This window comes from Parasteatoda tepidariorum, chromosome 3, assembly GCF_982258835.1.
Source record: "Parasteatoda tepidariorum strain Cologne lab strain chromosome 3, Ptep-v5.0, whole genome shotgun sequence".
Taxonomy (NCBI): domain Eukaryota; kingdom Metazoa; phylum Arthropoda; class Arachnida; order Araneae; family Theridiidae; genus Parasteatoda; species Parasteatoda tepidariorum.
This window is the reverse complement of record NC_141757.1, coordinates 78841789-78857322: the sequence shown is the minus strand read 5'-3', so window position 1 is coordinate 78857322 and position 15534 is coordinate 78841789. Positions and strand designations below refer to the sequence as shown.

The 15534-nt window shown below is 32.2% G+C and overlaps 1 protein-coding gene across 1 annotated transcript in view; it reads left to right on the top strand.

The window, feature by feature from the left end:
- bark (C-type lectin domain-containing protein bark beetle) overlaps positions 1–12173 on the top strand; it is a 95824-nt gene extending 83651 nt beyond the window's left edge. Inside the window, exons 12-16 of the mRNA XM_087159654.1 lie at positions 1253–1413; positions 4250–4344; positions 5392–5599; positions 8039–8453; positions 10089–12173. Coding sequence (XP_087015780.1) covers positions 1253–1413; positions 4250–4344; positions 5392–5599; positions 8039–8453; positions 10089–10401 — 1192 coding nt within the window. The 3' untranslated portion in view covers positions 10402–12173. The remainder of the gene's footprint in view (positions 1–1252; positions 1414–4249; positions 4345–5391; positions 5600–8038; positions 8454–10088) is intronic.
- Positions 12174–15534: the final 3361 nt, after the last annotated feature.

Genomic DNA, 15534 nt, shown 5'->3' with positions numbered 1-15534 from the left:
ATAAAAATATGAACTTTTGGAGAGGAGAGGCAAAATCGATATCTAAATTGGGCGATTAACAAGTGAATAAGACGTGATTTAAAAATGAAATGCTAAATGAAATTTATCTATTTCTAATCTCTCAGTTTTCTTCAGAAATTAAAATTGTTTCGATATTTTTAATCTCGCCTTCATTATTAATGGCTCATCATTCTTAAATAACGTTTTTTTTTTCATCTCTTAAATACTAATTTGTAATCCATCACTTTTATTATTTTTCTAATTTCATTTCTGTGCAAACAAAAAATGTAGAAATCATGCACAGACGTTTAGGAACTATTACATGCTCGCAAGCAAGATGTGTTTCGTTCATGATAACTATATCACTATCACCATTGATTAGCCTGCAGTAACATCGTCACGTTGGGTTTATGTGATGCTTTCCAACTAGTACAGGCTTCGCTTGCAATCTAATTCACTCCAGAATTTTATATGGAGACGGTTCCGGTAACCAGGAAGGCAACATCATGCAGGATTGCTCGTTTAGGGTGGAATTATACTGAGCTTCAGAACAGACCTGCTTGTTCAAATCGGAACTACAAAGGGACAAATTGAGCTGGACATCATTCTGGAACAACACTTAAGTTTGTTTAAGGATGCCAAGAATGCAGAATTTCTGCTTATGGGTGAAAACGAATGCCTTCAATCTGAGTGATATCACCCGTATGGATAGCCAGCATTTTCACTTGACTTGAATCTGATAGAGTATGCGTGGGACATGCTTGGCCGATGGTTTGTAGTTCGTCCAACCATCTCCCACGTGTGTACCCGAATTTCAGAGATACTGAGTGGAGTAATCTCCCCCAAGATCGGTTCGACAAATTGATTCTCGGTATGCCTAGGCGTTGTACGGTGTCTATTTCATCGCCTGGGAGACATACAATGTATAAGCCATTATATCAACCATGCAATATTAAGTTTTTGTAAAGGAGTAAGGAGTAAGTTTTTGTAAAGGAGTAAGTTTTTGTTAAGGTTTGTATATTTACTCCAGGAAGCAAAAAATCGTAGAATGGTATAATGCATGTACCCTCTTTTTTCTTTCTTTATATTTTGTTTAATATATGGGCTTTATGAATAAAGCATTTTTGTTTTGTTTCTAAACTTTTATGAGCCGGAGCTGGCAATATGCTTAATTTATGGACATGAGTGTAAAAAAAAAAGGATGCCCAAGTAAGCTATCTAAATACAATTGAAATTTGAATTTTCATTTTAGTCATTATTACAAGGAAAATCCTGTGAATGCGAAAATGAACTGGTGGGGATTTAATGGAACAGCAGCAATATCTGGCCGTATAAAGGATTACTACGATTTTGAAGAACTTCTTGAAGTCGAATATTTCCCTTTCTTGCCAGACAACTCAACAGTTTTAAGTGGTAAGTTTCAAGACATATTATTCTTGAATGGAAAGATGTGTTACGGATGATCGCCTTTATTATATATTCTTAGACTAGTACTGTTAAATACGGTAGTGTTGAAAACATTAAAATTTGTTTGATTGCCGGAAGAAACAGAAATTGAAAGGCAATTGTTAGAAGAACCTTCAAATTTTATCTGGCCCTCAAACTGTGCTTTCCCTTTAAACTTTTGTTTCCTCTAAATCAAACAGGTTCTAATGTCTTCAATCTCACTATCTTCAGCGGTAATTCGTTCGATTCTCAGAGAGTTTTCGTTTTTTTAAATACTAGATATTAACTTGTGATCCATAGGAAGCATGCATGCATAATATATTATATCTATATATATAAAAATCTTTCGTCACAGTTTTAGCGGTTAAACTCCTCCTAAACGGCTCGACCGATTTTGGCGAAATTTTATACGTATATTCAGTAGGTCTGAGAATAGGTTTATAACTATTTTTTTTTTCATTTTTTGGACAAATTTAACGTATATTTTAAATATATCTTTATTTAATCGTATTTGGATCCAAAAGAGACATAGAGACATGATAAATCAAAAGTAATATTCACGCACGTTACAACAAGTCATATTAAACTTTATACTTATGCTCGCCCTTAAAAGAAGAGCATCAAACATATTTGCAAGTATGTGAATGAAGGCAGTGATATGGCAGTATTTCGAGTCGAAAATACTGCTCTTCCAGTGAATAACAACGACGAAATAACGCTGTACCAAATTGGCCGGTACATCAGCTCCAATGAAGCTGTTCGGCGTAACTTTGGATTCCCAATTCATGATCCAACCGTTAGTCATTTAGCCGTTCATCTTGAATACGGTCAGAGCGTATATTTCACGAACGAGACTGCGATTGACCGAGCTATAAATCCACCAAAAACTACACTAACCGAATTTTTTTGAATTGTGTAATCGTGCGGATGCTTTTGGTGCCTTTTACACGGACATTACTCTACTCAGAAATACCACACTATTTCACATGGGCTCAGACAAAAAAATGGACACCCTGCAAGCAAGGCACACCGGTTGATGCATGTCCCGGTTTATTCAAATCAAACACCGTAGGGGAGAGTATTTACAGTCAATCCAAGGCAGACTGAGTGCTTTTATTTTCGACTATTGTTGGCTAATGTCACCGGCTCATTGTCATTTCAAGATATACGTAAAGTCGATGGACATCAGCATCCAAAGTATAAAGATGCATGCCTTGCACTCGGCTTGATGGAAGACGACAACCCGTGGAAATGTATGCTTGCTAAAGCAGCACTGAACTGTACTGCAAAGCAAATTCGTCTACTATTTGCTACAGTATTAACTACATTTATCCCGGCACGTATAGGAACGTTATGGGATAATCACAAAGATTCGATGACTGATGACATACGGTATCAACATCGCACACGTTGCAACGATCTAACGATAGCATTCAGCGATGCTATGTGCAATGAAGCACTGATTGCTATTGAGGATCTCTGCATTATTATTGCGAACTTGCAACTCAGTCATTTCGGTATGCCTTCGCCAAATCGAAGTGCATCTGATTTATTAACCACTGACATGAATCGTGAACTTCAATACAATACTATAGAAATGGCAGCGATTGTTACTCGCAATGTTCCACTAATGAATGAGGAACAAAGGAACATTTATGATGGCATTATGCTCGCAGTTTTGGCAGAACAAGGTGGATTTTTTTTGGATGCACTAGGTGGAACTGGCAAAACATTTATTATTTTGTTATTTCTCGCTGAAATGCGATCAAATAATGGCCTCACGTTGGCCGTTGCATCATCTGGCATTGCGGCAACTTTATTGGATGGAGGCAGAACAGCTCAGTCAATATTTAAGCTGCCACTAAATATTCAAAACAACCCAGATGCAGTGTGCAACATAAAAAAAGCAATCGTCTATGGCCACAGTGTTGAAACACTGTAAAATTATCACCTGGGATGAATGTACTATGGCACACAAACATTCGCTTCAAGCGTTGAACAGAACATTGAAAGATATAAAAAACAATGACAAATTATCTGGCGCCACTCTGTTACTCCTTTCAGGTGATTTCAGACAAACACTTCCATTAGATTGGCATTTGCAATGACAAAGCCAAACAATGTCTTTTTTTCTCTTAGATTTGAGCACACCATGTTTTTCACACGGTGTGCTCAAATCTAAGCATTCATACGTGGATAATAAGCATTCATACGTGGCATGCTCTCGAGTGGGCAAACCATCCAATTTATTTGTGTTAGCTAAAGATGGAAAGACAAAAAATATTGTACACTCCATTGCACTAAGAGATTAATATTGTTGACTAATACTTTCAGAATTCGTTGTATATATAATTTATAAAAAAAAAGTTACAATAAATTAAAAAAACTATTATTTGGTGTGCTGTTACTTTCACATTCCGTCATCGTTCACAGCGCTCCATGCCTCTTCCACTCATATACCACATACGCACACACTTACTATAAATAAGATGTATATTCATACTCTAGAAATAATTCATGTGGCAAAACAACGTTTGCCGGGTCAGCTAGTATATATATATATATATATAGTCAGAATTCTAAATAAGTATGGAAATATGATTTTCATGAGTTTGTTTATATAGAAATGCTCTTGTTGCTACGATTCACGAACAATTTTTTTAATGTCTTTCAAAAAAAGTTGCAATCAAAAAATTTGACTAATTGTCTGGTGTAGTATTTTAAACATTTGTTTATTTAAAGCAATAATTGATTTAAAAATATAACTGTGTAAACTGGATAATAGAATTTCTATATTCCTTAGGAAAATGTGCTGGTGGTTGGACAAAAATAGGCGACACTTGTTTCTTATACGTCGGTGGGGTTATGACTTTTGTTGAAGCAAAACGATTTTGTGAGGTAAGCACTTTTTATGGAAATTAAAAAGCTTGTCACAACAAGGCTATATTACCTAATTGGTACAAGTTAACCCTTTATAGGGCCATTTTAGTTTAGTAATATGTTAAAGTATTTTTGTTATAGAAATTGATTTATAATAGGATAGAGATTGGTTTTTGAAATAGAAATTGATTAAGTATCTATCGCATGACATGCAAAGAATGGTCATAAATTTTGATTCTAAACACTTCAATTGTTTAAACAATTTGTAAAAACAGCCAATACCCATCATTTAGACGCTTACTTTACGTGTCAAATTGCAGTTTCATTTCTCAAAAGTTTTGCAGGGAGAGAAAATACTGCCTTAAAATTTTTTTGCTAAAATTGTTAGCAAAAAATTCGCTGTTTATGCCTTTTTCATTTTATTCTTGAAAATGATCGAAATAAGATGTAAATACATTCGGGGATGTAGAGGGGTTGATATTTACACTTTTTTCATGAGTCCTATATTAATAAAATTAACTGCTATTGCTCTTACACAGCTCAGTAACTGCAGAATATGTTTTGAAACTCCGAATAAAACTTAATAATTTATTTTGCTATAACTTAGATAATTAGCTTTGCTTAGGAAGAAGCATTTGAATGAACTTTCTGCTTTTCTGTGGAAGAACTTTTTTTTTTATTGAAGGTGTCAATTGTACGATGAATTTTGACCATAAATAGCTTAAATTCAATGCATTGTTTTAATTTGGTTTTTTGGAAACCATTACCCTATAGTGTAACAAAAGTTTGAAGTAATGATTTATGGTTAAAATTTTAATCAATGGCTTTAGAATGCTTCTTTCTGTTTAATTTATATATTAGTTGGAATGTTATGAGTTAAAAAATAGCGGTAAATGTACAAATGCAATCTCTGTTTAGAAGTTAACTCATCAATTTTAAATTTCCCTTCTCAAAAATTAATGGACGTGGGAAGATACTCGAGGAAAAAAATATTTTGAATAAGAGAAACTAAATATAGTTCATTTTTATGCCACTATAAAAACTATAGCCTTTTATTTCTTACAGCTGGATAATGCCTCAATGCCATACGTCAAAACAAAGCACGATGAGTTGATGGCGTTTGTTGAACACCAACAATACTATTACCAACACTATTCGGATCGTTTTTGGATTCAATCTTTGGATATTCCTCCACGGGAATGTGCAGTTTTAGTAAACAGGAAAGTTGTGAAACATCCTTGTGACGAATATTTCCCATTCTTGTGTGAAAGAGGTAAAAGAAAACAGTATTCTCTTCACATTGTAATTAAATGAAATTGAACTTTAAATAGTTACTCGGCTCAAATTTTTTTATTTTCTAGGTATGCATTGATTTAATTTTAAACAATAGAACTATAGTTTCACATCAGAAAAGTGTTGTCGTTGAATTTTTTCCTACGAAATTTTTGCTCGAAATTTACCAACATTTTCAATATGTATTCATTTTTTAAAATTTCGTTTCAACGTTATTGATGACGTTAGAGTCTGAAACAACCCATTTAGTTGATAAAAAGTACTGACAAAACAAAAACAACCTCTTTTTCACATTAAGTTACATTTAACAAATAAAATAATTCTTAAGAATGCTATTCAACCCATTGATTACGAAATAATATGTATGCTAAAGGGTTCTTTTCCTGCTGCTCGTCTAGTCGACGGCTTGCGAGTTATGAGTCATATTCACGGGACTAAAATTTATGTAAAATATGTATTACTCAAATGCATCACAAGCGATTTTTTTTTTAAAATCAGTTTTCAGGTTTTTTGTTATTAAAAAAAGAGCGTGATTAGTCACAAAATAAGTTATAGTTGCTGCCAACAGACTTTCTGAAATACCATGTTTTCGAATGTACAGTAAGACAAAAAAAAAAAAAAAAAAAAAAAAAAAACGAACCTTTCTGAATAATTTTGATCTAATGTACAGTAAGACAAAAAGTAAGATTTGATATCTTTACATTCTAGGACTCAATGATTCCAAAGAGTAGCCTCAAATATGCTAATTAGTTAGAGCAGACGATATTTTTAGTTACGAAATTAGATACAAAACGTACCTGCTCTGAATCAGCATACTTTTTCCGATGGATTCAAATTTTTGATCTCCAAGATATGGGGTCTGGTCCCAAGATGGGAAATATGGTCCCAATAGTTTGGTCAGGAGAGCACTCCAAGGTGTGGTCCCTTGTCCCCTTAATGTTAATTTAACTTTTTGCGTATTTCACCATATTTTGATAACTTTTTAAACGAAATTAAACATTTTTTGCATACATTTATACATTTGTTTATATAAAAACAATTCCAAGTAAGAAATAAATCTTAGTAGGTACTTATTATTTTTTATTATTTTATTTAATAGCAATAAAAAAATATTGTATTGCGAGTTATGTAGTTTTTTACATAATTTTAGAGAATGCTATCTTAAATAACAAAAAACAAAATTTTAGCGAAATCGGCCGATTAGTTTCTGAGAAATTGAATTTCAAATATACGACTTTCTTAAAATTCAATTAAGCTATTCGACCGATTTCGCTAAAATTTTGTATTTGACCATGTAAAATCAAATACTTTAAAATGATGTAAAAAATTTGCATACCCTGCAAGTCATTTTTTTACCATTATTAAATAAAATAATAAAAAATAATAAATATTTACTAAACTTTATTTTTTGCACGGAATATCATCTTTGAATAAATGAATTTCATAATTCTCTCCTGATCAAACTATTGGGAGTATATTTCTCAGATCGCGACTACCCCCTATATTTTGGGGGGTCAGAAGTCCGTCGGAAAAACGTATGTTTATTCAGAGAAAGTGGGTTTTGTGTCTGCTCAAAATATCGTCTGCACTTACTAATTAGCATATTTGGGGTCTCCCCTTCGAGCCATTAAGTCTGAGTCTTAGAACTTGAAAATCAGATCAATTAGATCAAAAAATATTCAGTGTTCCGTTTTTTTTCGTTCCCGCATTGTACGCAATTGGTCCGTTTCCCAGAACGGATCCTTTGGAGCCCGCTCCAAACTGTTCTGACAATGGGGTTCGAAAACAAGCTGAAAAGTTTAATCAGTTTTCATCTTAAGAGATGAGTGGATATATTCTTTCCTTGTTTCTATGTCATAAATAAACGATTTTGTGTAGAATTCAAATGTTTTGAAAGCCATTTTTAAAACTGCAACAATATTTTTGTCACTTTTTCAGCAAAATTAAAATACATATAAAATATACATTTATGTTAGCAAATTTGATTGTTGCATTTAAATAGAAAGATCGAACCACATTCAGTAGGGATGTATAGGTTTGTAAAAGTCGTGAATTTTATTTTGTTATTCTTTAAGATTCTAACTTTCTAATTGTAATTTAATGTTCTAAAAGAAATATTAAAAATATTGATAAAATAATTATTTTTAAATAAAGAATAATGACGACACGTTAAAATTATGAATTGAATCAATCGAGGTCCAACTATTAAACGATTAGCAACGTAAATGATAAACTTCTCAAAAGTTGAAGAAATTTGAAGAGGGCACAAAAAGCTTCTAGCCGTGGAATAGGCCTAATGCCGAACTCCGTCATAACTGTTATGTAGAAGAAGTAATAATTATTTTTGTTGAGAATTTTGCCATAAATATGTCGATTGTGATAAATAATATAACAATCGATTTTTTCTTCTCTTATCTAGATCCTGAAATAACTGTTTCAACAAGTTTGTGGTTTATGGAACCACTCACAATAGCTTTCCTGTGTGTCAGCGCTCTTTCCTTCCTTTTTGTGGCTCTATGTGTTGGATTTTGGCTTTGCAAGTCCAGGCAAAGGTACCGAGAGAAATTGGAAAGGAGAAATTCCATACGAGCATCTATTAGATCAAATCGTTCTCTAACAGGCTTTTCAGAACTAGGCTATAAGAGGAGAATAGAAAGAGCATATGAAACAGAATCAATTCCTAAACCAGTTCAGTTGAAAATGGATGGAAGTTTAGATTCCGTAGAAAAATCAGCATCTAAATTTAGCTGTTCTATGGACGATAGCTTCGAAAATACTCTTGGTGACACTAGTTCAAGTAGGGTTCCAAATGGCGACTTTTCTGCTTTTGGAGGGTAAGTACATGCAAAATATCAAAAGACGTTTTCGATAATGTATAATATAATTTTCATTCGAAATATGCAGAATTCTTAATTTAACCATTTTAAGTTCAAATTTGTAAGCTGGAGTGGTTGGAAATTGAAAATTGCATCTATTTATAAAGTGGTAGTATGTTTACCACTGTGAATACATTTACAAATTAAGTGAATATTTTCCCCCCCCGTTAATTATTCTTTTTTTTCTTTTCTTTTTAAAATAAAATGATTGCTTAATTTAGTAACCAGATACAAACTTTTTCTGATCAGCATGCTTCCGTATTAGTATCAGTTCCTTGTTCGTACCAACAGACATCGCCAAGGCGCCAACAAGTTTTTTGTAACTTGTAATTTATTTAGAAAAAAAAATGTACTGGTTTGCTTGAGGAGAGCTTCACTTCCAGACCAGTTAGCTCTTGCTGTGATTCTCCTTTTCTTAAGTTTTAGTTTTTTGAGTGTGTGATTTACTTTTTTTTTAAAAAAGTTTCAGCTTCAGTTTTTTGCGGTTGTCGCAAAAATTTGGCGACTTTTTGGCTCAAGCTTCGATACGGAAATATTTCCTTTGTTATGAATAAATTATGAAGGATCATACTTTAACATTAGGAGACCATGCCCTTAATTATTTACCTCTAGTTTTACGAAACTTATGACGACAGATCTATATAAGTATTTCTCAAAATTAGTATCGAAGAATATATGAAATTTCCAACAATGAAAAAAAAAAATCTAACGATGGTGTCACAGTTTTCCATTGCTGTCGAGACATTTTTTTGGCCGGAAAATCACATGGTAGGATAAAATTTTCCAGCTTATTCCATATTATTTTGGATGTCATCCATATTTTTTTGGCTGTAAAATTAATAAAAGGTATTGTTTTCCTGTGAAAGATTTTCGTATCTCAAATTTAAAGATATTTACCTGTAAAATTATTTTTATTTTTATATTACTCTGCTATTATAGCGTTTTTGATTTTGAACGCTTTCGAAATTTAAAGAATTGTTTCTTCATTATAACGAAATTCTATAATATTATCTTATTAAATTTCCTTTTAAGATAAACTTACGCGAGTCTAAGTCGAAACTTACTAAAGGTTTAACCAAAAAAAGTGGTGTAAATTACATTAATATGTTATAAATTATAGTCAAAGAGATTCGATAAATGATTTAGAACTTAATGATCAGCAAATTGTATTTAATATATCAGCCTGTTTGATTAGCGAAAATATTAAATTACGGCTGTGACCTCGCCGACTTTCTTCTAACACTATATACCTTTAAGTTAAAATGTTACTTAAAAAAGAATTATTACTAAGCAAAATTATTTATGTTTACTAATAGATCTTAATCATATGAGAAATATAATCATACGAGATCTTTCATACTTTTTACCAATCAAATTGGATTCGAAATGAACATTTAATTTAAAACCTCAAATATTACATTATATCTCTTCTTACATAATTTTTTTTCTCCAGAAATCTTTCAAGTTAATTTATTAAGTCCTAACTTAATGCATCCTGAACCAAAAATTTATTTTAGGATAAACACATTTCTGCCCATTTTCAATATTTATTATATTATTTTTACTTATTTGTTTTTCTTTTTCAAAATTCAGATTCCGCTCTGACGCAGAACATGAAAACAGGACGGCCAATCTGATGGCTCATCCAACATTTGATTTGACGTATGAAAATCAGTGTTTTGTCGATCGATCGGTTTCCAGAAATTCTCACGAAATATCTAGAGATTGGAGTTCTTCTACGGGGTCTACTCTTGACATGAAACGAGCTTTGGAACGAGAAACTAAAGAACAGAACTACCACGTTGGTCCCTACAGGCAGACTCCTTCTCCGGCTTTAACATTGGAATCCAATGGAGACAGTAGCAGAAGCAGCAACAGACAACCTCCATTGGAAACAGCCATGTAAATAAATTCAAAACAACAAGTCACAACATGTTCCTATTGCATTTGCAAGTTTGAGAGTAAGCTGTGCTTGCATCAAAAAATGATGTCTTTCAATCACAAAGACTGATTTTTTCAGACTGATCTAAAGCTCAGTTGCATGAAATAAGTTTAACAGCAACTTGCTCAATAAGTAAACTGGAAAACAACGATTTTGTTTATTTAAAAAAAAATCCCAAAAAGGCTCATACACATTCTGAATAGGGAATAAATTAGCCCAAGTTCGCTCTAGTTTATAAACCTTATTTACATTTACTTTATTGCAAGTTACTAGTATGCTTGCTTAGGTTAACACAACAAACCTGATTTACTTAACAGCAAATTGCTAGTAAATTCTCTCACCGTAACTGAGCTTTCTACCAAAGTTTTTAAGTGCCTGCTTTCTTTTTCAAGACTTAGTTATCAGCAAATAATGCTAGTTTGTGAACGGAAACTGAAAGCAGTGTTAGATTTAACAATACCTGGTGCCAAGAATGAAGCAGGATAAAAAATATCATGCCTGATATTTATTTATTTAGTTGCGATTTGAGCAATTAAAATTTCTTAGTGACCTAAGGAATTCACAATCATCTTAAAATCAAAAGTGTGAACTTAAGTGCCTTCATTGAATACAATGCTCAAGACTGTATTTTTTTTATGTGCAATAAAGCACGACTGAAGAAAAGGGTGCTCATAAAATTTACAAGACTTCAACAAAAATATTATTATTATTTTTTTAAGAAACACATTTCATTTTCCTTATGGTTTTATTTAAAATCAACATTAACAAACATAAAACACCATTTTAATTTCATAGTTTTAGGTAAGCGAATAGATATTTAGTCATCTTTGGAGATAAAAACTTTTTGATTTCATAAAATAGAAATTTGAATGCAAAAATGAAATATTGTTCAGCAAGTAGTTTAACACTATTTGCTTTATTATGCCACGAAATTAAAGTATCATATACAGATGTAGTTTACGATCCTGACGATCAAAAGTATACTATTAATTGTTATTTTGATAGTTATTGTCTAATATGGTTTAAAAAAAAGCAAGAAAAGGCTGTACAATTAAAGAATATCACCAATGAAATTGTTGTAATTCATGTAATTGCTTTTCATTCCAGAAATTTAGCACTTTCACGTAGAATCTCTCACCCATGATATGCGCTTGCGCATGTACTACGAAACAATCTCAGTTTTTTTCTGAGTTTGAGTGAAACAAAACATACATGAAAGAATCGGATGCTGCGTGAAGTTGCTAAATCTCTCTGTTAATAGTACTTCATACCTAGCCTTACACACGTTTACATTTTTGTATTATTATAGAGCTTACTATCATTAAGGGCTCATTAATAATAAATTATATAAGTTAATATGTAATTAGCTAAGGAACTATTTTAATAAGTTGTATATTTCAAAAGTGAAATGAAAATGTAAAGAGCTACCAATTTTTAAATTGGAATAAGCCAGTTAAATTTTAAAAAAGCTTGTATATAGAACAAATATGCTTTGTTGCTTACCTAGTAATCATTGTGTTATCTAGTTCAATATTTAAATAAATTTCATTTTCACAAAAGAAACGGAAGAAGAAAACTGCCTTTTTATGTAAAATGAGCTTTTTTTTAAATCGTTCAGTTTTAGTGAACGAACACGTGTATATTTGATTTGTGTGAAATAATTTTTATACTTATTTTAATATAAAAGTTTTATAAAATATTTTTCATTGTAATAAATCATTTCCATTTGATACAGAGTTGTCTGAATCTTTTTTTCTTTCTAAGTACTAAAAATAACGAAATAGTCTCCACAATTTCAACAGGCCTTAGAATGCTAATTGTGATCTGGATTTATCCCCAGTGTTTAACAGATATTTTAATTGCATAAATTCAGAATTCTTTGGTCAAACCACATACAGTACTAAATCTCAATTTTAAAACAGCTTGGAAAACTTTAATCACTATCGCTTCAATCCCGCAAACTAATGTAGATAAAAATTGATTTAAAACATACCAACTGTCTCTTTCAAACCACATAAATCAACAATTCTGAAGACATTTTTCATAACTTACAATCTACACTTTTTTATTTACGACTTAAAAGTGTTTTAATTTCTTTTTCAAAAATAGATATTTTGTAAGTTTATAGTAAATGAAATAGTGTAATTTTATTTTTTCGAAATTCCAACTTTCGAAGGAGTTAAAGAGATTTGTACAGAGTTTTGTAGTATCGCGTTTAATCTTTAATCACGTTTTTCAAGAAAACAGTGTTTTATAATCATGGTATATAATCGGTATCTCAGAAATTATTCATCTAATTTCCATTTTGTTTTCAAAGTTCAGACAAAATTATCTACATTTCATCTACCATATTACTACTATCTACATTTCATCTTATGTAAAATAAAAATTGACATCAAAAACTAAGATGAAATGTAATTCGTATATTTACACACATAGTTAGATAAAAATTGGCTAAGTGGTAAAAATATTTCGCCCAAGATCAAACACTCACTTTACATATTAAAAAAAAACGAAAAACAAATAAAAACTAACTATACAAAGACCAGTAAAAAAATCCAATAAATGGTTTCGCGTAAAAGATAATATTTTAAGAGGCAGATAGTTATTGCAGTGGTAAACATTTCAGGACACGTATATTTAATAATTTATATTCCCTTTTCCTCGACTTAGGTTTAAAAATAACCAGCAAGACGAACTTTATAAAAAAATTTCCTTACACTCGCAAGGCAATGTGACATTCCCGGGCATAGGTTCTTTTGCAATTTTTTTTTAATACTGAAGATGAGTACATACTCTTACGGAAGTTCGTCGCAACATTTATGCGACTCCCTGTTATATGTAACGTTTAAAAACAGACTAAAATTGTCATTTAAAAAACAAACTGTAGCTTGGAGAAAGAAACTGATAGCAGATTTGAAATTAGTGTCACGAAAGTATCTAAGAACAGGGTAAATCTCATGCAACAGAAAATAAATCGCTTCCCAGTGTAATTTTTGTGTATAAACTCAACATTTTACTTATTTTATTCCTGCATGTTTACTTCGAAAATGTATTGGGTTGAATGCTTAGTTAATTTGCTAATTAGCCGGCAAATCCGGTAATGCACTGGGTGACCAAAGCATTATGCGATCTAGGCAAGTTAACCAAATGGTGGAGTAAATTAAGTCTTGCGACAAAAAAAGAGGAAAGAGCACAGGACTAATATTAGTGGAATCCTTATTTAACTTAAAAGAAAGCAACCCATATGAGGGAAACTGAAAAATGTCTTACCTCTATAAATATAGTCTTGGCTGTTGACCCTGTTTCAATATCTTCATTTTAAGTATATCAAAAAACAAAATGTGCAGGCCTAAAATTAAATGTCCGATCTTTCAATAAATTTTTTTGGTTCAATATTACGAAATAGCTTAATTCCTTCACAGAATAATTCAAAACACTCTCTTTTCCTTTGAAAAATATCAGTACTACTATGACACACTTACTCTACTGTTGAAAATCCAGACCATGGCTACACTTGCTGATAACTAGGTGCAAGTATATTTTGCCCGGATGAATAAATTAGAATTAAAATATTAAACTAGCACTCCTTTTATATAGCTAATTAAACAACGATAATAATTAGCAATTTCTTTATTTTTGAATAAATATTAACCCTAAAATATCAGGTTCCAAGTTTAACTATTCCTAAACACAGCCACACTCACCTAATACTTCTTTATTTATTTCCAATGCCTACCTGTGTTGACATTTCGTCAATGCAGGCATTTACTGGGCAGATTTGTTGGCCACTCTTTCAGGTGCACCATATTAGGTGAGCCTCACGTTGTTTCCATAGTAAGGACAGATTGTACAGAGAATGAAAGAACATCCATGCCTTGCCCGGAATACGAACCCAGAACCTTTCTGATGCAAAGTCAGTTCCCTGACCCCTACACAGTCCGGTCGGCACTAAGCTAATACTAAATCTTAAAAAAACTAAGAAAGTTGGGATGACAGCACAAATTACCTCATAGAGATAGAATAAAAAGTGTACCCACGTTTAAGACGAGAATGGAACTGATTACCTACCTCTACACTACAAAGATTGGCCTTCCTGGACGAGTGGGCCGCTCAGTAGCTTCGAGATAGAGGGTTCAAATTCAGCCATAAAAGCCTTGATGTATCTTAGTGATTTCCTTTTTCAAAATGTTCTTTGTCATGCCACAAGCCTATGTGTGTGTGTAACAATATATAAATAAAATATAAGCAACAAAGAATTTGGATTGCTTAATATTAAGATAGTGCATTTGAGCAAAAGTATTAAGTTTGGATGACAGCACAAATTACTTTAGAAATAGAATAAAAGGTGCACGACGAGAATTGAACTGGCTAACGCTACGCTACAAAAAATTCGGGTTACTTAACATTAAGGTCACGCATTTGCTTTTGAAAAATAACTGGAAACCTCAGAAATTATAAATGAATCATCTGTTCTCCGGACTGTTAATATAAATCTGGAATCCGGTAAACTTCTTTAATTTTTTATTGAAGCTCCTAGACTAAATCTTGTCGCAAAGCCACCATTCACGAATGAAGACACTGATCAAAACTAGGAGTTGCAGAATCAAGATGCACTCTTTTCGTTGAAGTAAGGACTACTGATGATTATCATACCCTTTTTTCAGGAGATGATATAAAACAAGAGCGAGGAGTTACGATAATTAGTGAGAAGGCAAGGAGAAGTCTACAAAACTGACAACCGGTAAATAATAGAATTATTAACGCAAACTTCTATTCTAAATTAACAGTTATACAGGCATATGCACCAACCAACGATGTTGAAGGCTGGTTGGTAGGGCGTTGGGCCTATGTCCAAGAAATCATGAGTTACCGCCAGCCGAATACTCCCCCTGTAGTAAATAGTGACTGGTGCACGTTGAATCTGTCGATGTATCAAAATCCTCCGTGTTCTCATGACAAATCATACCTCTGGGAGTATTAAATTAGAGATTGACCGTTCTCTGGGCATTTATATGCATAGTAAATCAGCAAAAATTTCTTCACTTTTAAGCTATTATTCGTTCTGATAAAAAAGAAAAAATGATAATTTAAGGA